Source organism: Barbus barbus, assembly GCF_936440315.1.
Source record: "Barbus barbus genome assembly, chromosome: 34".
NCBI lineage: Eukaryota > Metazoa > Chordata > Actinopteri > Cypriniformes > Cyprinidae > Barbus > Barbus barbus.
In genome coordinates, this window is record NC_136762.1 from 16,396,718 (window position 1) to 16,421,124 (window position 24,407).

The 24,407-nt window shown below is 36.0% G+C and overlaps 1 protein-coding gene across 1 annotated transcript in view; it reads right to left on the reverse strand.

The window, feature by feature from the left end:
- The window catches only part of LOC306854417 (cell adhesion molecule 1-like), a 203,873-nt gene that overhangs the window by 61,167 nt on the left and 118,299 nt on the right, over positions 1 to 24,407 (reverse strand). The window contains exon 2 of the mRNA XM_079392382.1: positions 8,954 to 9,100. Within this exon, the coding sequence (XP_079248508.1) occupies positions 8,954 to 9,100 (147 nt within the window). The remainder of the gene's footprint in view (positions 1 to 8,953; positions 9,101 to 24,407) is intronic.

Consider the following 24,407-nt stretch of genomic DNA (forward strand, 5'->3'; position numbering starts at 1 on the left):
TTAACAGAATCAAAATGTTAAGCTTTTTCACTCTGTACTGCTCACTTTCACTCTGTATATTTCAATGCTTTCAGGTTTTGCAAAGGTTTTGCGATTCCCTTGAGAAACTTTTGTGTTTAAATGTAATTTTCCTCTCATCTCAATTTTTTTCCATCACTATTTCCCTTTAGGGACTTCTTATAAAGTAACAGAGCAAAAAACAGTAATGCTATACAGTTATATAAAAATACTTAAAGTGTTCCATTTGATCCATACACACACACTTTGTTCATTTAAATGGGGAGTCATCTCAATTATCACCAGTAAAGTATGGAATACCACAAGGATCTGTCCTAGGTCCTTTGCTATTTTCAATATACATGTTGCCCCTTGGTAATATTATTAGAAAATACGGGATTAGTTTTCATTGTTATGCTGATGATACTCAATTATATATCTCATCAAGACCAGATGAAACTTCTCAACTATCTAAACTAATAGATTGTGTAAAAAATGTAAAAGATTGGATGACCAATAATTTCCTCCTATTAAATTCAGATAAGACAGCGATATTACTTATTGGACCAAAAAACAGTACACAGAATCTCTTGGATTACAATTTGCAACTAGACGGATGTACTGTTACGTCCTCTAAAGTAAAAAATCTGGGTGTTTTATTAGAAAGCAACTTGTCCTTTGAAAATCATATTTCCCATGTTACAAAAACAGCATTCTTTCATCTTAGAAACATTGCCAAGCTTCGAAACATGCTACCTGTTTCTGATGCAGAAAAGCTAGTTCATGCATTCATGACCTCTAGACTGGACTATTGTAATGCACTGCTAGGTGGTTGTCCTGCATCTTCAATAAACAAGCTACAGATCCAAAATGCAGCTGCTAGAGTTCTTACCAGGTCAAGAAAATATGATCATATTACCCCAATTTTACAGTCTCTGCACTGGCTACCTATTAAGTTCTGTATCATTTACAAAATATTATTACTTGCCTATAAGGCCCTAAATGGTTTAGCTCCTGCGTAACTAACTCGTCTTCTACCACGCTACAATCCAACCCGATCCCTAAGGTCGCAAAACTCTGGACTTTTGGTAGTACCTAGGATGGCAAAGTCCACTAAAGGAGGTAGAGCTTTTTCACATTTGGCTCCCAAACTCTGGAATAGCCTTCCTGATAACGTTCGGGGTTCAGACACACTTTCTCTGTTTAAATCTAGATTAAAGACACATCTCTTTAGCCAAGCATTCACATAATGCATCTTATAATCTTGTACTGCAGTTATATCTGATCAAATGTACATTATTATTATTCTTTAGCTTGGGTTGAACAAATAATTTTTGCTTAGATGGAACAGCAGCTACGCTAATTATGTCTCTATTTGTCTCTGTTTCTGCCACGGGATTAACATCCCGTGGTAACTAGGAATGACAGAAGCTTCAGTCTGGATCCAACCATGATCTGAGATGACTGAACATCTGAGAAAAGATAATGCCAACCCCTCAGAGGACCTCAGAGGATGCCAATGCTCAGACAACATACAGAATTACCAAATTTAGCCATAAGTTAAATATATTAAGCTTCTGCAATATATAAATATATTGTGGAAACTTAATTTCCTGTAGAGTTGCTTTGCAACGATTTGTACCGTAAAAAGCACTATACAAATAAACTTGAACTTGAACACAATTATATACAATGACTTTTCACCTTTCAGCATGTTACGTAGTGTTATTTTTTAAATTAAATTGCAAATATTTTTAATTTTTTTAAGCATCATATTTTTTCAAGCTTAAATTAGTTTACTAAAAGCTTAAATTAACAAAAAGTTCATGTCAAGAAATGTTTCAGGTGAAATTTGGCCATTTTGCTTGTTTATTTATATCCACCCACTAAAATAGTTTCTAACAAAATCAAAATTTACAGCTTTTTCACTCTGTACTGCTCACTTTCACTCTGTAAATTTCAATGCTTTTGTGTTTTGAAAAGGTTTTGCGTTTCCCTTGAGAAGCTTTGAATTTAAATGTAATTTTCATTCCCCTTAGGGAATTCCTTTTAAAGCAAATGTATAATATAATAAAAAAATAAAAAATTTAAATAAAGTACTTAATTGAATAGAAAATATACTTATAAAGTGTTCCATTGGATTGTTATATATATATATATAAAAAGATTATGCTTTTTCAACTTTCAACATGTTATGTAGTTTTATTTTTTTAATCCATGAATCAAATTTTAAAAATTTGATTTATGTAGAATAATTGAAAAATACAGTATTTCTTATAATAAAAATATTAGATTTTTTTTAAGCATCATATTGTTTCAAATAGTTTACTGAAGGCTTCAATAAATGTTCAATAAATGTTTCAGTAGAGCTGTTTTGAAAGAAATATGGTTAGTTTGTATGTCTATTTTTATCCGCCCAAAAAAAAAAAAAAATCCTAACAAAATAAAAAATGTTAACTTTTTATCGCTCACATACTCTGGTCTGGAAAGTTGCAAACACTGTATTTTTATAGGTTGTAATTAAAGATTATTAGAGTATGTTTTATAAGAAAATACTATTTCAGTCTTTCTATGTCAAGATTTCATGTTTAATTCAATGTATTATTTGCAGTGTCAATGTAATTATTTATGAAATTTACTAGCAATTTCTGAGTGATTTTTTTTAATTTTTTTTTTTAAGTACAGTTCAATTTTGAATAGAAGAACTTTTAGAACTCCACTCAGCCAATCAGATCAGAACTAACTATATAATACTATATCATGAAGTTCTGGTGAGTTTCATTTAAATGAGCAAACTCAAAAACCACGCTCAAAGTTCAAGAAGTCAAAGCTCTAATTGAGCAACTCCATCAGAAGTTTAAGACCTTTGATGGTGGATTTTAAGAACCTCCTCTTAATCCCAACCCTGAACCTGGGAAGCATTTCCTTCCTAAGAATAATGATGAGGCCAGCTTGTTTTGAATAGAAAGATGGTGGGTGGAGAATGAAAGGCCTGATTTTCTTAGTGCTCGGACTGAATTGCAGTTGATATGGGGAGTTTATGCACTATGCATCAAACAGATCTATGACTTCAGACTTAAGGTAATGCCGGAGGACTGTAATTTCTCTACATCAGTACAGTACGTCTGTAGTAGTGCTGCAGAAGTCTGGGAGAATATGAAGGATATAAATCTCTGCAAAAACCTGCGCATGAACGGGGCTCATTAGAGCACATTATAAATTCTAAAGCATCAGAGTCCGTAAGAGGTTGACAGTGAGTGAATCTGATTGTTCTGTGCCCCAGCTGGCTCGAGATGCTCTTCAGCTGTCCTAGCCTGCTATCTCAAATTGACATACAGATTGGAGAATGAAAAGAGAAGGGGCACAGGAAATTACATGTAGCATGTTAGATGAAACAAATACAAATTGGATCACCTTGCAAAACAGCAAATATCTTCTTATTTTGATGGAAATGCAATGGGTAGAACATATTGTCTGTAATGAGCATATATGGCCACATATGAACCGTTCTGTTGTCTTCAAGACAATTTTGACCTGTTTTCGGAAAGGAATGTACTATAAATTCCACATTGTTTTTGGACAAGACTTTGTAACATTGTCAAAAATATCTAAATAAGCACAATTAAAGTTGCATAGCCCAGGGACATGGTGACAGGGAAAAAATGAAAGAGAAGGAAAAATTACATTTCAATGTTTTTGTGTGTGTGCGTGTGTGTTTTACAAAACTTGTGTTTTCCTTGAAAAACACTGCGCTTATATTTAAATGAAATTTTCTTCCCATCTCATATTTTTTCCATCACCATGTCACCATTAAAAACAATTATGCTTTTTCAACTTATTTCATGCAGTTTTTTAAATTCATTAATCAAATTTGAAATTTTTGATACATGATATTTAAAATATACATTCTTTTTTTTTAATAATCGGTGTGCGTGAGTGTGTTTTAAGCGCCATAATGTTTCAAGCCCTTTAAAATAGTTTCTTAAAGTTGTAAATAAATAAAACACTACATTGCTTTGTAGTACTGCAACAAATAGCTTGGCATAAGATGTGCAAAGTGGAACCATATTGACTCCTGCAGTCAGAATTAGGCTTTATGGTTGTGAAATTTTCTTGAACTAGCTGTATTGTATCTGTTAGATGCACATAATCCATTTACTAATAGCAAAACCATACAAAAGTGGTTATAAACTATATAAAATATTATAAGGTGCCAAATATGATTGAAATAAATGAGAAATGGGACAAGTTGCACCCCAAGGTTCTTTAATATTTAGGGGGGGAAAAAATCATAAAAAAACACATTTTCCTTTAGGTGAGACCTGTTGTACCCTTATAATGAAGTCATGAAATTTTAATGCCTGCAATGTGGGTTACATTTTACCCAAAGATCCCAAGTAAATGAAATTTCCTAGGAGAACAGGAGAATAACAGTATGCTATACGTACAGTAGACGCTATAACACGACTAAACAGTCATCATCCTCTTGGCATTAAAAGCATTATAATTTAGTTCACTTGAGTGTACTGAAAAGAAAGCTCACAAAAAAAGTGACAAAAATATCTTTGAGCGGGGAAATGTAATTTGTAGCGAATATCATTAAGTCTTGAGAAAATGAAAATGACAGTTTCTCCGACCGTCACTGTAAAAGTCACTGTTTTAATTCTAAGTTGCTCTTAAAAGGCTTATAGAGCAGCTCTGGCGTAAGTGACAGGAAATGAGAATAGCAGTCTGAATTTAATGTGATAAAACCTTAGCCATCGCTCCACGGCGGCAACAATAAACCGCCGCCGAATCATAATGCTAATATATAACGAAGCGCACCGTGCAATATATCATCGGCCGGCATCCACAGGTGCATGCTATATGTGCTAAGACACATTCACATTCTTGTGTCATTTTGAATGCACAGTGCCAGCCATCTGTGCTGAAGGGATAAAACTATGAAGTGTTCAAGTGGTCATACTTTTCACAAACAGAGCTCGCAGCCCAGTAAACATTAGACAGAATAATACATTACAGCATTAAAGAGATTGAAGGCTGAGCATCCCTCCAGTCACATCCCTAGAAATAATGTCAGAGCTTGAGGCGAGAACGCTCACCCTCCCACTCTTTCTGTCTATCTTCCTCCCCTAAACCCCAACCCATATTCTGCCTTTCCCTCTCTCATAGAACGTGGTGATCAGAAAGCTTACGTCGGGTGTAACTGGCGCTAAAATATGCCCATTGGGAGAATTAGGTACCACCAGAACATTAATTAAATTAGATAAAGTCATGACAAAATTCCAACCTGACCTTTCATCAATGTGTTCGAACGCTGAGACGAGTGAGCGAGCGGAATTATAACGCAACGTAAATGTGTTTCTAACTCCAACATTCAATCACTGTGTTTCTTTGAAGAAAGGGGGTGTAAAATAACCCAGTTTCCCCCGAAGCTATGAAATCTTGGCCGAAAGGTCAAGTAAAACTGGAAATGAGCATTACCGACATATGGCTGTGCATAAATAAAGAACAAGCATTAATCCCAATAGCAACCGAGAACATAAAACGTCTGTTTTCACGAAGCACAACGCTGTTATCAGAGAATTACTTCAACATTTACTTGTCAAGAGGAACAAGTTCAAGTTCATTTATTTATCAAGCACATTTAAAAACAGCCACAAGACTGACCAAAGTGCTATACATTAAAATCAAACCATAAACACATAAAACAGAGATAATACAACATATAAATTAAAAACCAAAAAGGAATGACAAATAGACATTCTTAAAACAGAGTAATAATCCAGACCATAATACAGTGTAATAAGAAAGGGATATTAGTAGGCCAGATCAAACAAATGTGTTTTATAAAAGTGACTTGAAAACGGATAGGGAAGATGCCACTCTAATCTCAGGCGGCAGATTGTTCCATAACCGAGGCCCGACCACAGAGAAAGGTCGATCCCCTCTATGTTTAAGTCTGGACAGAGGGACTAAAAGGAGATTCTGGTCACTGGATCTTAGACTTCTAGTGGGAGTATAAAAATGCAACAGCTCTGAAAGATAGCTAGGGGCTTGGTTATGTAAAGTACACCAATATTTGTACACCAATAAAATAATTTTAAAATCGATTCTAAATTGAATAGGCAGCCAGTGGAGGGCCCTCAGTATAGGGGTGATGTGATCATATTTGCGACTATTTTGAATAAATCTAGCAGCAGAGTTTTGAACCAACTGTAGGCGAGTGATTTGTGATTTTGAAATACTGTAATATAGTGAGTTGCAGAAATCTAAACGTGAGGTAATAAAGGTGTGGACAACAGTTTCTAACATTGTGGCATTGAAGGCTTCTTGAGAAGGGGAGTGACAGTAGCCACTTTAAGAGTAGCAGGTACAGAGCCAGTTAAAATTGAGAAAAGTCACCAAACCTGGCCCAACAGTATCAGCAATTACTTTATAAAATTTAGGATGTATAATGTCATAAGGACAAAGTGATGGCTTAATATTAGCAATGATGTCTTTGAGTGATTGTAAGGAAATGGGTTCAAAAACGTCCCAAGAAATAGGAAGCAGGGAAGGGGGGGGGGGGGGGGGGGGGGGGGGGTCCAAGTGGAGAGAACAGACTTTGGGTCTCAAATTAGAGATTTTATGAATGAAATGTCTCAAGAAGCTTTCACATAGAGCATTGGCGGCAACGGACACTGTGTTGTGTAACATAATTAATAACAGAAAACAGGGCTTTAGGAGTAGAATGATTTTTTTTTAATTAAATCAGAAAAAAAACCTTAGCAGATCAGCAGACTGATAAGCTGATAAACTATCTTTAAACAACTGAAATTAAATATATAATTGATCCTTTTCCCATTTGCGCTCGGCCTTTCTACAAGCTTGTCGTAAGAGTCGGGTATCAGAATTTTGCCACGAAACAGATTTAGATTTGTGCTTATAAGGCTTGAGCGGAGCAGTGACGTCTAAAACATCCAGCCAGGCAGAGTTTAGAAGACTTAGATGTTGGTCAGCATCCAGGTCAGGTAGCGATAGATCCAAAGATAGATGAGAAAAAGACTCCATAAAACACTGATTAAAATTAGACCCAAACGTAGAAGAATGGGACCGAGACAGCGTTACAGATTTCTTAGTAAAATGAGAAAGATTAGGAAGAGACATAGAAAATAAAATCGGCTTATGGTCAGAAAGCAGAAAATCAGATATCTCAATATCAGAAACGGCAAACCCATGAGAGAGTACAAGATCCAAAATATGGCCCTGAACGTGAGTGGAGTCCTTTATCATCTGAACCAAACTAAAAGAGTCAATAAGATTGAGAAACAAGTTTGACTGACAGCATACATGGATGTTAAAATCGCCCACTATAAAGTGGTCGTACTTTATGGCAATATTGCCTATAAATTCAGTAAACTGCTGTATGAAGTCCTTTGCTGAATGAGGGGGGACAGTAAAACACCCCTAATAAAACAGGACCGTTCCAGTCAAGATGGAGAAGTTGAACTTCAAAACTGGTAACCACATCCACTGAAACAGACCGACAGCGTTCAAGAAAGGAGTCTTCTAAAATAGCTACTATTCCACCCCGTTTCCTATTCGGGCGGGGAGAATTAAAAAAGGTGCAGTCAGCCGGAACCAATTTGGAGAAGGGAGTTAAATCACTAACCTTGGTCCAGGATTCAGTGATGAACATAAAATCCAGACAATGCGTAGTGTAGAAATCGTTAAGCAGAAAGGTCTTATTCACTAGAGATCGAGCATTGATTAGAGCCATTTTTGGCGGGGGAATCACCTCCGGAGAAAGCGATGCTCTGTTCAGCGAGCGCAGGTTACCGGGGGTCACTCCATTGCGCCGGCGACAGAGGCCGATCCGAGGAAGGCCATCCAAGGAGACAGGGGACGGAGACAGGGGGAGAATAGGTTGAAGCCACCTACAAGGCAAATCCAGCGGCCGCCAAGCAACAGGACCGCGGCACGACGACTCATGGGAAATGTCAGGCCAGAAGCCAGCCCGAAGGTGTGCCTTCAGTTTCACAATAAGTCCTCCCCGACACCCACGTTTCCTCCTCCGCTTTCTCTGCGAAGTGCTGAGAGGCCCCCGGCAGATACACACCGGAATATCCATTAAGAGGTTCCCGTGCGTTTGATTAAAAACGCATTCCATGTCCTGCTTAAAACTGTCCATAAAGGAGGCACGAATATCCAGTAGTGATTGTCAATCATAAGTAAAAAGTGCGCCGCATTTTGAAAACCAGACAGACGTCCACAAACACATAAAAAGGAGCAGTAGACCGCATGCCAAAGACAAATGCGCCATCTTGAATCAACTTTAGCATTAACAAGATGTCTAGAAATACTTCAAACGTCCTTGAATATTTACTCAAACTGCAGGATATGGGATCCCGCAGAGAGACAGGCCAGCCGCACGAGCAAATTGTGTTTGAAATGTTTTCAGAATACCTCTGAAAACGTCGATCTGTGCATGCTTCTTATATTACCTCAGGAGCGATTCGTATGGAGAACGCTTCATAGGAGGGTTTGAGGAGGTTATTCGCACACATTAGCTAAACTAGGTTCAGATCACGGGTCAGACCGTCACTTAGCAGCTCATCAAGGCCCTTATTTAGAAGGGAAGGCAAGATTATATGCTTTGCATGCAGAGCGCCATTGAGCTTCTAAACAATCTCAAGGCTGGAGTCTAAACGGTACGCTCAGACGACTCTAATCAGCCTGACACAATTAAACTCTGTCACTCAATTATTGAAAAGGACCTTGTCAACAATGCAATGCCTTGCTACTCCTTTAAATGGTAGGAGGTTATGCCGAGGTGCCGAATTATGAATTTGCATGGGGTTGCAGGGCTGCTTTGGTGAGTAAAATCAGACTGTTTTGCAAAAAGCAATGCAGGCTTTGGGCAGATTAAGACATTTTCTGCTGTGAACATGAAAGAGAAGTCACTACTGCTTACGTCTAACGTCTCTGAAGTAGATGGTCTGTCGGTTGGGGTTGAGCAGCTGGATGACAGAGTCGTCGTTGTTTTTCACCTGGCAGCTGATGATGGCCGTCTCGCCCTCGACCACCGAGACATTATTCGTCACCAGGTTCTGACCCTGCGCTGTAAGCCAGAGAAGCACATACAAGACTTACAATACAGAGCAACAGAGGTACAAATCCCATTCATTTTAATCAGATAGAATAACATGAAAACCTTACGAGATAGATGCTTTGAAATGGTTGAGCGATGACGAAAGTCAGTGCGATTTTGACTTTTTAATTTTTTTTTTAAAAAACCATGATTTCTAATGAAGAACTACACTACCCATTCTCTTGGAAAGAAATACACCAATCAGAAAAGACACTGTTACTTTGGAAACAATAATAGTGGCAGACATGATCAGCAAAAACTTCTCATTGCAAATTAAATAATTAGTAAAAAAATAAAATTGTATTTTGACATTAAACGTGATATTGATATATTGAATGTATATTTTATTATATTTAATTTATTTTGTATATTTTATAAAATAATTACAGTAAAATATTTTTTGGTTTATAAAATACAGTATATTTGATATTCATTGCATATATAAATTGATTAATTTTAGTGCTGTCAAACACTAAATTAACACTGATTAATCGCATACAAAATAAAAGGTTTTGTTTTTAATAATAAATGTGTGTGTTTTGTGAATATATTTATTACGTATATATAAATACACACATACAGTATATATTTGTAAAAAATATTTACATGTATAGGGAACTGTAACGTGTCAGTGGTTGTGGATGAAGGAGGCGTACGATGAACGCATAAACAAAGAGTAACCTTTAATGATCAGCTTCAACACACTTAGACATTTAGTAAACTCAAGATCCGACAAACATAAAGGCAGAACTGAGGACTTATAAAGGGAGAGGAACAAACGAGGAAACAAGATGATTAATCAAACACAGGTGAAGGGGATCATTAATTAACAGAACTAGGACAGGAACTAAAACAGGAAGAACCAAATAAGGTAGAAACAGAACAAAACCAAAACTGACATGTTACAGGAACACACAGTATATATAAATATATATATATATATATATATATATAATTTTTTAAATAGTTATAATTAAGAACTATATAATTATAAATAAATTTGAGGTCTACTGTGTATCAATAACTTGATAATAACTAGCATTAATACTTGATAATAATTTGTTTATTTTATTACATCATTTTAAATGGTTAAAAAAAGTTTAAGTATACAGTCTCATACCTTTTCCCTTCAATTTTCATATACTTATTAGCTTAAAATTCACGTTTGCCATTCTGTGATTCATCTCAAAGGCCACTGCTTTGGTTTATTGATTTTTTATTGCAGAACTTTTGAAATCCTTATGGAGAAAATGAATAAAAAATTCACTTCCAGAGCCAAGGCTGCAAAAAAAGTGAGCATCACTGCCATACCTGAATAAGGTTATTACACTTGGCATGTCTTATCACAATCTGGATTGTAATTACAATGCATCCACTGAACACAATTTTTCTCATTTGGTTGTTGCCTTGCTATTCAGTCAGAGAGACAATTATGACACTCTTTCTTTAAGCACAAACACCCCCTGAAAATACTACTACAATTAAGATCCTGTTTCATTCTGCTCTGGTATCATGAAATTGTAAAAGTTGAGGCTAAAGCTGAATAGATGACTGCCATGATAATGCGAATCCTCGTGAGGAATCCTTTGAATACTGATGTTTTTGCATAACACGTGCATACATTTGCAGGGCATGAAAGAAACTAAGACTGACGTGCAAATAAATGTAACAAGCAACAACGTTTGGAGAAGCATGTAGACGTTGTGCAGGCGTGCAATGTTAAGATGTAGCAGCTGGGTTCTCAGTTTGGACGTATTGATTTTACATCCTTGTGTGTTTGTGGTGTGTGTGGAACACCCCGGCTACAAGACTGCAGCTCTCAGCAACCGAGAGGGGAAGGCTGGTAATTGCTGCTCACGGCAGAACTTTATCAAACCTCTCCATCTAAACACAAGCTGATGGAAGCTGGCAATCAACAGCAGCTCTCAACAGCATAATACCCAGACCCGAAGCTCTGCAAACACACAGGCAAGCACAAAGTATCTGATACACTTCACTGCAAGCCAGTAACAGCTGATAATTAGAGTCTGCATCACTCCCTTATGGTTTACATTCAAAATGGAGATCCATTATCCCTTGCAGGTGAAGACAGCAGAAAAGCAAAAGTCACCTTGCTGTATATTTATATCCACAGAGCTAAGAGGCATAAAAAATGACCAAAGAATGCTTTTAAACACTTTCTCCTCGCACGCAGAGTAAAACACTACTTTTAGCGCCGCCATGAGACAACACCCAATGCAAATTTGTATGGTTGAGCAATCAGACGCCTTCAAGCGCTCATGACATTTACAGAGACCCGAAAAACATCTTAATTTCCCCACTACAACTGTCTCCTGCTCAGCCCCGCGTGTCCCAGTCAAGAACAACAAATCGGCGTGGAGAAACAACACATTTAGCTTGTCCTCCCGAGTTGTGAACGTTAGGGATGATAAAGCATCGTCCACTCCATAAAGGAGCAATAGCAGACAGGCATGCTGGGAGTGTTTGTGAGACCACAGAGGAGCTGTGCCGCCACAATCTGCGGCCATGGCGGATGCTAAACATCCGTGAAGCCAAGTTTCACGCTGACGCAATCACGCCAAACAAAAGAAAGGAAAAAGCACTAGCTGGAAGGCCGGAACTGAAAAGGTTCATAAGAAAGATTCGCAGCGCATGTACGTCGAGGAAATGTCACTTTAAATTCAGCTGTTTTTGAAATGTTATGAAGCTGTGCCACATTAGCATAAGGACATAAGTGATATTAGACTCTGGAAGGTTTTACAGACTGATGCTGGAATGTCTGTAAGTGAGTCCCAAAAAAGTTCTTGGACAATTAATGGGACAGTTCATTTAAGAATTAACATTCTGTCATCGTTTACTCACCATCATGTTGTTCTAAACCTGTATGGCTTCTTTTTATCTTTTCTTTTCACAGTTGCTTTCAACATAGTCTCAAGGTGGTTTTTAGTGAATGTATGTTTGTTTGTTTTTTTGTTGAAAAAGGCTTTTATGCTCACCAAGCACTGATTTAATCAAACATATAGTAAAAACAGTAATATCGTGAAATATTATTACAATATAAATATATAAGTATTTTTATAAGGGTTTTCTATATTGATATATTTTAAAATGTAATGTATTTCTTAGTGTCACTGTCACTTATTATCAATGTTAAAAAAGGTTGCTTAACATTTTTATGGAAACTGCAATGCTGTTTTTAGGACACTTTAATGAACAAAGTTCAAATCAAGAGCATTTATTTGAAATATAAATATTTTGTAACATTATTAATGTCTTTCACTTTTTTAATAATTTAAATACTTGCTGAATAAAAGATCATTTTATTTTATTTTAAATCTTACCCAAAATTTTGAATAGTAGTGTATCATGGTTTACACAAATTTTTTATGCAGAAAATACTTTTTTAAAATAATACTGAATGTTTCATGAGCAGCAAATTAGAATATTTTCTGAAGGATCATATGACACTGAAAACTGGAGTAATGACTGCTGAACACAGGAATAAATGACATTTTAAAATCAGTTATTTTAATTTGTAACTTTTTTTAAATGTATTACTGTTTTTACTGTATTTGTATTGTTTCTGTTTGTACTGTATTATTTGAACAAATAAATGCAGCATTGGTGAGCATAAGAGAATTTTGGCTGACTTTGTGGTTGTCAAATGTTCATAGATGAACTGCACCTGTGCTTACACTTCTAGCACCTCTGACAAATACTGACTTTATACATTCACTAAAAAAACACCTTGAGAGTAGGTATAAAACTCACTGCAAAAAGAAAAGTTGTGAGAAATATTCCAGCATCATTTGACACTTTCTATGTGGTTGAATGAATTTCATACATTTTTAAGTGTTCTAAAATGACAAACTTTTTTTTGTACTTCAACTTTAAAAGACAAAACAATGATATGCATAAAAAACAAACCCACCCACCCACTCACCCACACACACACACACACAAACAGACACACACAATAATATAGCCAACTCACTGTCCGTATTAAAAAAAAAACTACGCTTAACTATTACAAAGAAGCTCTGAGGAACCTGTTGGTGAACATGACAGATAGACTGTTTTATCTCTGCAACTGCAGTCTACATCATCTACAATGTCATCATCTCAAGCAAGTCAAAATGTGATTGGCTAAAAGACTGATTGTGACTTAATACATTAATTTAGCCTTCAAGGCCGTGACAGTCTGGTTCAGTTCTGCCCCATAACCCCACCAAGGTGTCCATCCCTCACGTTTACAACGAGCTCTATCTCTGACCTCCCCTCAACAGCACTTATTATATGATTATTCTTTAACAACACCTTAACACCATAGGTATACGGCTCACTAAATTTAGGCACACAGCCATATACATGAATAGGTGGTGATGGCGCAGTGGATAAGACACATGCCTTTGGTGTGAGAGACCCGGGTTCGAATCCACTGTGAGACACCAATGTGTCCCTGAGCAAGACACTTAACCCCCTAGTTGCTCCAGAGGCGTGCGACCTCTGACATATATAGCAATTGTAAGTCGCTTTGGATAAAAGCGTCAGCTAAATGAATAAATGTAAATGTAGAAAAGTAAATATTCTTTATTATTCGAATATGCTATATAATAGTTGCTCGGAGGATTGGAGCACTCTACAGGTTGAGTCACATGACTTGGAAATGTAATTAACTCATGTGAAGTTTCATGATAATAGCATATCTTTCATTCTCAAAGCCTTTTTAAGAACAGATCCCATTGGTAATATTCACATTTCCTGAAGCGAGAACTTCTCAAGGTTGATACACATGAAAAGGTACTCTGGGAATGTGTTTTATTAACTTTATATTATATTAGTATTATTAATTATTATATATGCATTTTAATGCGAGAGTTGGCTTAATAATTTATTTAAAGAAGCAATTTTAAAAGGTTATTAATGGCTTCTTCACTTCAAATATTCATTTTCATTTGCACTTCCAAGTCATGGCTGCTCGCCAACAGGTTGACGTGAAACTGTCTAAAAACAGACGATGGAACGCAGTTGTTAGGCAAACACAAACCTGTCCACCAGCTGTTTAGACAGCATTCTTTCCTGTCAGCCAGAGAAACTGAATGCAACTGGGAAAGGAAATAGCTACTTTTCTGTTGAATGCACAACTTTACCATCTCAGATGTACCTATTCACAAGCATGCGGTAGGTTTGAACTACGCCCCTATTAAAGGAAGTTTTGAACTGGCTTTGTCAGAATGGTATAGGCATGAAAGAATGACTGATTCACTGACTGCAGAGTGTGGAGGCGTGCAAGTGCAGTAGTGAACGTCTTTGCATTGTGAAGAAGTCATTTGAAATAGATTAGACGTCTGAATTTAAACCCATCTGTATGACTAGAAAAATTTCTTTTATGCCTTTTTTTTCTTCAAGAAATGGTTTCCTCAAAGTCACTGCCTTTACAACTGTTGTGTTTCCAGGGTTTTCTTCACTGAGTTAACGTCACAAAGCCTGGCATGAAAAAAAAAAAAATTGAAAAACAAATTATATTTTGCAAAAAGAAAAGAAAGCCTACATTTAAAACCATTAAGATTTCTAAAATTGACATTATTTGAAGAACATTTTACCCCAACCCCCATTACAATAATCTGTCCTGATGTTTAACTTTTACTATTCCTATTATGTTAAGTGATCATTTTCTTTATGTAATAGTAATTTTAACAGTCAACAGTCAGTTCTAACAGTTAAACAAAACTGTTGTACAATGAAAGGAGTACCAGCAGAATAAACAGGCAGCAGAATAAATGTATTTGCAATTTATCTCTATCTATATAAAATTTCACATTACGCTAAATATGATAACGATAATCTTTTATCTCATTATGCTAATGATAATTGAAGGAGATGTCATTAAATAATGTCAGTGCCAAAAAAAGAAGCTTCATTCAAGCAAATTGCATTCTTTGGATTGTGGTGATAAATTGACTGTGACATGTTTTGCCAGATTTTGTAAGATTCAGGCTACTGCAGTTGATGTGTTACACTGTGTCCTAACCAGACGAGACAAGATTCGAGCGATGAGAAATTTGGCTGCAAATACCAGATGCGACACGACGATGCGAATCGACACATCAAATATCACAGCCATTCAGAAGCGAGAAGCGCATTGTACTCCCAATGAAATGGACAAGTTTATAATCTAATTGATAAATACTAAACCTTTTTAACATTATTAAAAGTACATACTGTGTGACCGATATTTTTGTCACGGTAAACGCTTGTTGGTTCGCACTGAGTTCGCCTTTTCGTACATTTGCTTTAATTTAGCTTTTTTTCAAGATCTAAGGTAAACTAAATTGTTGCTTTCCTATCGTTGTAAATGTCACACAATATGAGATTCAAACTCAAATTAGTCACTTTTAACATTGAATAAAGCACATAGTCAGTACCTGAGATTATCATTGTAATAGTTTCTATGTTGTTGTTCCTATAGAAACAGAAACAGTTTCTAAAATAGAAACTTTGCATGTCGCTGTCGTGGCTGGTTAGGACAAAAACTCAGATTAACATGGTAAAGATCCATTTTATGTATCGCATCGCGTGTAGAAGAAGTGTAAAGTACAGTGAAACTGTACTAAACTTTAAATTTGGATACTATAATAATTTAACTAAGTCAATCAAAGTAAAGGACTATATGTTTGTGGGCACCATACCAGTTTTGTACTGGACTGTTAAATTGTGGAAGGTCTCTTTTGATAACAGACCTTTGTCACATATCTACGTGGTCAGAATTATTGGCACCCTTGGTAAATATGATCAAAGAAGGCTGTGAAAATGAATCTACATTGTTAATCCTTTTGATCTTTTATTTAAACAATTCAAAAAAATCTAACCTTTCATTGGCTAATAAGAATTTAAAATGGGGGAAATATCCTTATGAAATAAATGTTTTTCTCTAATACACATTGGCCACAATTAACGGCACCCTTTTATTCAGTACTCTTTGAAACCTCCATTTGCCAGTTTAACAGCTCTAAATTTTCTCCTATAATGCCTGATGAGGTTAGAGAACACCTGACAAGAGATCAGAGACCATTCCTTCATCCAGAATCACTCCAGATCCTTTAGATTCACAGCTCCATGTTGGTGCTTCTTCTCTTCAGTTCACCTCACTCATTTTCTACAGGGTTCAGGTCAGAGGATTGGAATGGCCAGCAGAAGCTTGGTTTTGTGCTCAGTGACCCATTTTTGTGTTGTTTTTGAGGTTTGTGTTTGGATTATTGTCCGGTTGGAAGATCCAACATGTACATCCAACATGGCCCATTATAAGATTTCTAATAGAATCAGTCACTTGTTGATTTTTCATCTGTTGGTATTTGATAGAATCCATGATGCCATGTGTCTAAACAAGATAATCAGGACCTCCAGCAGAAATATAGGCCCACAACATCAGAAATACATCAGTATATTTCATTGTACACATGGGGTACTTTTTATCCCTGTGCTCACCAAACCCATCTTGAGTGTTTGCTGCTAAAAAGCTCATTTTTTAGTTTCATCTGACCATAGAAGACAGCGCCATTTGAAGTTCCAGTCGTGTCTGATAACTGAATATGCTGGAGTTTGTTTTTGGATGATCAAGGAGAATTTTTTCTTGAAACCCTCCCAAACAACATGTGGTGATGTAGGTGCTGTTTGACATTTTTTCAAAGGTTTTCTGACCCCGAGACTCAACTATTTTCTGCAATTCTCCAGCTGTGGTCCTTGGAGAGTCTTTATCCACTCAAACTCTCCTTCTCACCATGCATTAGGACGATATAGACACAAGTCCTCTTTCAGGCAGTTTCGTAACATTTTCTGTTGATTGGAAAATTTTAATTATTGCCCTGATGTTGGAAATGGGGATTTTCACTGCTCTAGCTCTTTTCTTAAAGCCACTAATTTGTGAAGCTCAATTATCTTTTGGTGCACATCAGAAATATATTCTTTGGTTTTTCTCATTGTGATGGATGATTAAGGGAATTTGGGCTTTGTTTTCCCTCCTATTTATATTTCTGTGAAACAGAATGCCATGGCTGGATAATTTCATGTTCATAATCACCCTGGAGTGCTCAAAATTGTAAATATGAATGGGAATATACTTGGGAGAATGGGAGATATTTTACTCATAAGAATTTCTAGGGGTGCCAATAATTGAGTCCAACGTGTATTTGAGAAAAACATTTATTTCATAATGATATTTTCCCCCATTTTCAATTGTTTTAGTTCAATAAAAGGTTTGATTTTTGTGATTAAACAAAAAAATAAAAGATCAAAAGGATTAACAATGCAGGTTTATTTTAAGAGCCTTCTTTGATCATATTTACCAAGGATGCCAATAATTCTGACCACGACTGTATATGTGAGTGTTATCTAAATTCATTACCTTAAATTATTTACTGTAATTTTAAGATTCATGCAATTTAAAAAAGGCAGTGGTTATTTTCACTAAGTGTAAATAGAGATAGATGCTATTTACACTAAGTAGAAATAGCTATAGATTCTATTTACACTATTTTAAAATAGCAGGATTTTCTACTACTTATACTACTTATTGCAAATAGTGGCAATTATTTGCACCTCAGTATTGTAGTACATTAAAAAAAACAGTAAATAATAATAATACTGAGTGTAATTTATCATTTTAATTCAAATTATTAAATGGATGCCACCTTATTGGGACAATATAAGCCCTCCCTACACCTACCCTAACCCTACCCAATATTTTATTTTCAACTTTTCGATTATTTCCTTAATTTTAATTGAAAATAAATGCCTTTCCGATGTGATATGAGATTTGATAAGGGAGGGAAAAAAAGTTTGGCAAAAGGCGGATTCAAACTCAATTGTGTCTAAAAAACTAAGCGGGCTATTTGCACTTAGTGTAAATAGAAACACCGATAAAAAAAAGCCAATAAAACACTTGAAATAGCTGAACGAGAATTACTTCTAAGGGTTATGATAAGGGTTACAATATTACACAGTTCGTAAAAATTTGTTATTAAAAAAGCTAAAATATTCACTTTTAAGAGCACTTGAATAAGGTAGAAATGTCAGTACTGCATGAATAAAGTACAATTACTCTTTAGAGTAACAGTTCCCAATATCTGTGAAGAACTTGGCCAGGAACTCATGTGGGAAGAGAGTCTAAAGGTTCAGAAAGATGAGTTTTGTGTAAATCAACCATGAGTTTCATCTTTAATTATTCCATGGAAATCTGAAATGCACCTGGTCCTGGGTGTTTTAATATAGCACAAGCGGTTTTGATGAAAAACTTCTAAAATGTCTATAAATTAGAGATAAAAAAGCAGACAAGGTATGGCAGATTCTTAGGCTCAGAAAAAAATAAACATTTAAGGTTGAAAAACATGCAGACCGCCTCAACGGCCAGTTGTAAAACCATGCAAAACTGGAAAAATAAAAAAATGTGCAAAGAAAGAAAAGTTAGGAGTAGGAAGATGCTGAAAGGTGATGAGATTCAGATGGAAGAAGAAGAGCAGTACCTGATATGGTCTGAGTGCCTCCTGAGCAAGCGTAAGGAGAAACGGGACACATACAATAGTGTTAAAGCAGGAAACTTTCAACTTTTCACTTCATCAGATACTTTGCATGCATCAAATTTCATTCAGGCCTGGATTTTAATCTTCTCATAGCATATGTTAGATGACATGACATTACTGGGTGAGATCACACACTTCTTTCTTTCCCACATTAGCATTTCCTTCAAGTGCTGTGTTACACTGTCCTCTTTTGATGGCAAACTGCCAACCCTGTCAAAGTCAAGGAGACTGTTGTAGAAGAAAGAGAGCTATAGAGTTTCCACTGCTGGACATCACAGACAGAGCAGAAAGACAAGAGAGATACTGGCTGAAAAGGCGAGGTGATCTCATTTGTATTCGTAGGGATCCAGTGTGCAGGTACATTTTTTGTACAGCTGAGTAGACACAGAAATGTTCAGAATCATTTGGACGCTTTCTAAAATGTAAATGTACACCTTTTGAGAACCTTTGTGAGCTTCCGCTGCCGGTTATCAAGTACAAACTTCAACTCAATCCAAAAGTGCAGGTTTGTGAAGATTTATTTTACAGCTGGTATTTTATGTGTCTAACATACAATTTAATAATAATGCTTTTGTAATGTACTGTCAACCCTAACCCAAATATGTGACCCTGGACCACAAAACCAGTCTCAAGTCGCACGGTATATTTGTAGCAAAAGCCAAAAATACATTGTATGGGTCAAAATTATCGATTTTTTTTATGCCAAAAATCATTAGGATATTAAGTAAAGATCATGTTCCATGAAGATATTTTGTAAATTTCCTACTGTAAACATATCAAAACTTAATTTTCGATTAGTAATATGCATTGCTAAGGACTTAATTTGGACAGCTTTAAACGCAATTTTCTCAAGCATTTAGATTTTTTTGCACCCTCAGGTTCCAGATGTAGTTGCTTATTTTATTTCAAGTTTTCTTATCTTTAGTTTGAAAGTCTGGAACAAGAATAAAATCGCAGACTTTCTCACAGCATTTCCCTTGAGGGAAATTTCCCAAACATTAGCGTTAGGGCTAGCATTATTTTAATTAAACATATCTGAAATACTGCAACAGATGTCCAAAATCTCCATATCCAACTAACAATCAAGTTCGCAGACGTTTCAAGATTATAAGCAGATCAGTTAATATGGAGACAGTGTATGATAAACAGCATGAGGCTAATGAGTCCTGTAAAAAGTCCATTTACATCCAGCCTCTCACAGCAGACATACAGTGCTATAAATAGAGGATCCTCATGTCATTAAGCTCCTCAGCCTGACGTGTATCAGACGGGAGTTATGGCATGTCAGTAGTGCAGTGATTAGATGTCACCGCTGTCAGTCTTCTTACAAGAAATTGATGGTCAGATTTCAGCAGAAGCCCATTTGATGCCATCCGAGTGTAGACAGCTGTGCTAGCAAGGCATCGTTCAAAAAGGATGATTTTGAAAGCTGATTCCTCTCAAAAAACAGCTGTGCAATATGTTACAATTACAAAACCGATAAATATTAGGATCTGAGGAAAGGACTGCAGTAAATCACTTTACACCTTCTTGGGGATCCTCATTTACTCACCCTCATGTTGTTCCAAACCTGTATGACTGTCAGTGGTACACAAAAGATTATAAAATATTTTGTTTTGAGATTTGAATTGACCCCAGACCTGAAAAGAGGCTACAAATTCAAAAATTAAACAAAATATCACAATTGGATTAACACGGGGTGTAAAAATGAACAACAATTCAAAAGCCTATAATCAAGAAGACTGTCTTTTTTTTATATAAATAAAAAAAGCTTTTATTAAAAAAAGATGCATTAAAATTGTTTTAAATCAATGCTTTTCATTGAACTTTCTGTTCCTCAAAGAATCCTGGGAAAAAAAAAGTATCACAGTTTCCTGTTTTTAACATTGATAATACTAAGAAATGGTTGTTGAACACCAAATCAGCATATGATTTCTGAAAGATCATGTGACATTGAAAACTGGAGTAATGGCTGTGTATATTAATATATTAAAATAAATATACAGTTATTTTAATATTCACAATATTACTGTTTTTTTACAGTATTTTATCAATTTTGACCTTAAACGTTTTTAAATATATTTCTGGGTCTATCAAGCTCCAAAATACCAAAAATACATCATGAAAGAATCATAAGGTGGCCTATATTATTTATTTGCTATATTTCAAGTCTTCTGAAGCTATATGACACCTTTGTGTGAGGAACATACAGAATAGATATTTAAAGTTGTTATCCCTTGTAAAAAAGTAATATATTTAAAACACATTTATTTCATACTAAGTATATTTCAAATCTGTTAACATATTTACTGACATATTGCTTGAGACTTACTGATATAAAAAATTATAATAAAACTTTCTTGTGCACAATGCACATTTCTTAATCTTAAGCCTAAAATGTGTTTTAACATCACTATTGATGAGGACTGTATGATCTTTGAATAATAAATGCAAGATATTTAAAGTGTACCTGAAGAATACTTGCAATAGTTCCACTTTGGCTCAATCAAATATACTTCAGTATACTGTATCTTTAGTATCTTCAGCACTACTGCCGCACAATTAAAGTGCATTAAACACAAAATTAGACGTTCCAATTCAGCAGACTTGAAGTATACCAGTTTAGCATACTAAACGCACAATTTGTAGTATATTTAGCATGAAATGAACGTATTTCAAATACATTTTAATATATTTATTTTTAGGTATTCACTGAAAAGCTTAGTATTAAAAAGTATTGATGTCTGAATACATGAAAGAAACAGACTGAATAATTTAAACTTAATGACTCGTCATTAATCACAACAGTACATAGCCAGCTGAAGAGAAAGATATCAGTGAGTTACAACTAACTGTAAGCTATAGACTTGAAATATAGATCACAAGTCATGCAGGTCACTTTTATGATATTTCTAGAAGCTCTTGACACCAATCATTGTAAATACCTGCAAAACATAAAGCAGCAGTTTCTTCAAAAATTCTCAGAAAAAAAGTTATACATATTTGAAGCAACATTAGGGTGAGTAAACGAAGACCAGATAAAGAATTTGTCCATTTCACTATTCCATTAAGTAGCTAAGATCAAGCTAGTGTTTTTGACTATTTATTTATAACATATGCATTAGTAAATCACATTAGGAGCTACAGTTGACCTCTGAATTGTGCCCTGCAGATATTCAGCCCCCTTTCCCCTTTAATTTCACAGTTATATTTCTGGTTACCCCGCTGAGCAGCCATATTTGCGTATTCCGACCATGGGCACAATGCTATGTGCTTCTGTCCGTTTCTGTGGTGTGACTTTGAGCTTGTATGTGACCCGCTGTGCTTTCATTTAATTAAAAGGGTAGGGGTGGAGATTCAAAGTGTACCTTAATGGGGATCTGATGGAAAAATCTGTGCATGCCATGTGTGCCCAAGGACACATGATTAGGTTCTACGACCACCACAAAGAGCCTGGTTGGAAAACAATGACATTATTTCTTGGACCATTTGTAAAAGTGATTCTGTGCTTTAACAGTGCCATATAAAACTTTATATGATGCTACATAAAGACTTTTAACCCAACTCCTTCATTACAAGGTAATAATAAATGCTACATTTAAAACATTAAAGAAGTAGTTCATCAACATTTACTGACCTGTCATTAAAACTTGCTGTTACTTTATTACTTTGTTTCTACAACTTAATTTGTAGCCATCCAAGATGTAGATAAGTTTTTTCTTTTTTTCACAGATGTGTAGAAAAATTTGCATTATGTCACTTGCTCACCAATCAATCCACTGTTTGGACTCTCATTCTGACGGCACCCATTCAGTGCATTGGTGGATCCTTTGGTGAGCAAGTGATGTAATTCTAAACATTGTCAGGGAGTAAGTTACATGTAACATAAATAACAGTAGAAAAAAAGTAATTAAATATAATCAGTTACTTTACTTTAATAAAGTAATTTAAATAGTTATACTACTTATTACATTTTAAATAGGGTAACTTGTAATCTGCAATCTATTACATTTCCAAAGTAACCTTCCCTACACTGATCCTAAATTTCTCCAAATCTCTTCCGATGAAGAAAAAAACTCATCTACATTTTTGATCCCTGTTGAAAAACCAGCATATGTTTCGAAGCATGGCAGCTGGTTTGAGCTGGTTTAAGCTGGTCCTTAGTTTGTCATGATCTGGTTTAAGCTGGTCCTGAGCTGGTTATAAGCTGGTTATGAGCTGGTCCTGAGCAGGAACTAGTTTCAGTATGGCCAGCACATGACCAGCTTAAACCAGCTCATAACTAGCTTATAACCAGCCCAGGACCAGCTTAAACCAACTCATAACCAGTTTATAACCAGCTCAGGACCAGCTCAAACCAGCTTTCATTCTTCAAAATATACCTAACCAGCATATGCGTTTTCTTTTTTTTATTTTCTTTTTTTTATTAACAGGGATGGCCTGAGGGTGAGTACATTTTCAGCAAATTTTCATTTTTGGATGAACTATTTGTTTAAGTCAATTAAAACAAAGGAACAAATTATTACAATATGGCCATGATTTCCCTAATATAAGGGAAGGAATTAATTTAGTTAAATATCAGCAACTACTTAAAACCAGGAAACAAATTAGTTGTGGGAACAACTTTCTAATTATTATTATTTAGATTTTTTTGGTCCTTTGACAGCCCCTGGTCTCTTTAAACCTTTGTTACACTGGGGCAAATAAGTATTTGATACACTGCCGATTTTTCAAGGTTTCCCACTTACAAAGAATGGAGAGATCTGTCATTTTCATCATAGGTACACCTCAACTGTGAGATACAGAATATAAAAAAAAAATCCAGAAAATCACATTGTATGATTTTTAAATTATTAACTTACATTTTATTGCATGAAATAAGTATTTGATCACCTACCAACCAGCAAGAATTCTGGCTCTCACAGACCTGTTAGATTGTCTTTAAGAAGCCCTCCTATCCTCCACTCATTACCTGTATTAATTGCACCTGTTTGAACTCGTTACCTGTATAAAAGACACCTGTTCACACACTCAATCAATCAGACTCCAACCTCTCCACTACGGGCAAGACCAAAGAGCTGTCTAAGGACACTAGGAATACAATTGTAGACATGCACAAGGCTGGGATGGGCCACAGGACAATAGGCAAACAGCTTGGTGAGAAGGCAACTATTGGTGTAATTATTAGAAAATGGAAGAAATTCGAGATGACTGTCAATATCCCTCGGACTGGGGCTCCATGCAAGATCTCGCCTCGTGGAGTATCAATGTTCCTGAGAAAGGTGAGGGATCAGCCTAGAACTACATGGGAGGACCTGGTCAATGACCTGAAGAGAGCTGGGATCACAGTCTCAACGGTTACCATTAGTAACACACTACACCGTCATGGATTAAAATCCTGCAGCGCGCGCAAGGTCCCCCTGCTTAAGCCAGCACATGTCCAGGCCCGTCTGAAGTTTGCCAAAGACCATCTGGAGGATCCAGAGGAGGCATGGGAGAAGGTCATGTGGTCAGATGAGACCAAAATAGAACTTTTTGGTATAAACTCCACTCGCCGTGTTTGGAGGAAGAAGGCTGAGTACAATCCCAAGAACACCATCCCAACTGTGAAGCATGGGGGTGGAAACATTATGCTTTGGGGGTGCTTTTCTGCAAAGGGGACAGGACGACTGCACCGTAATGAGGGGAGGATAGATGGGGCC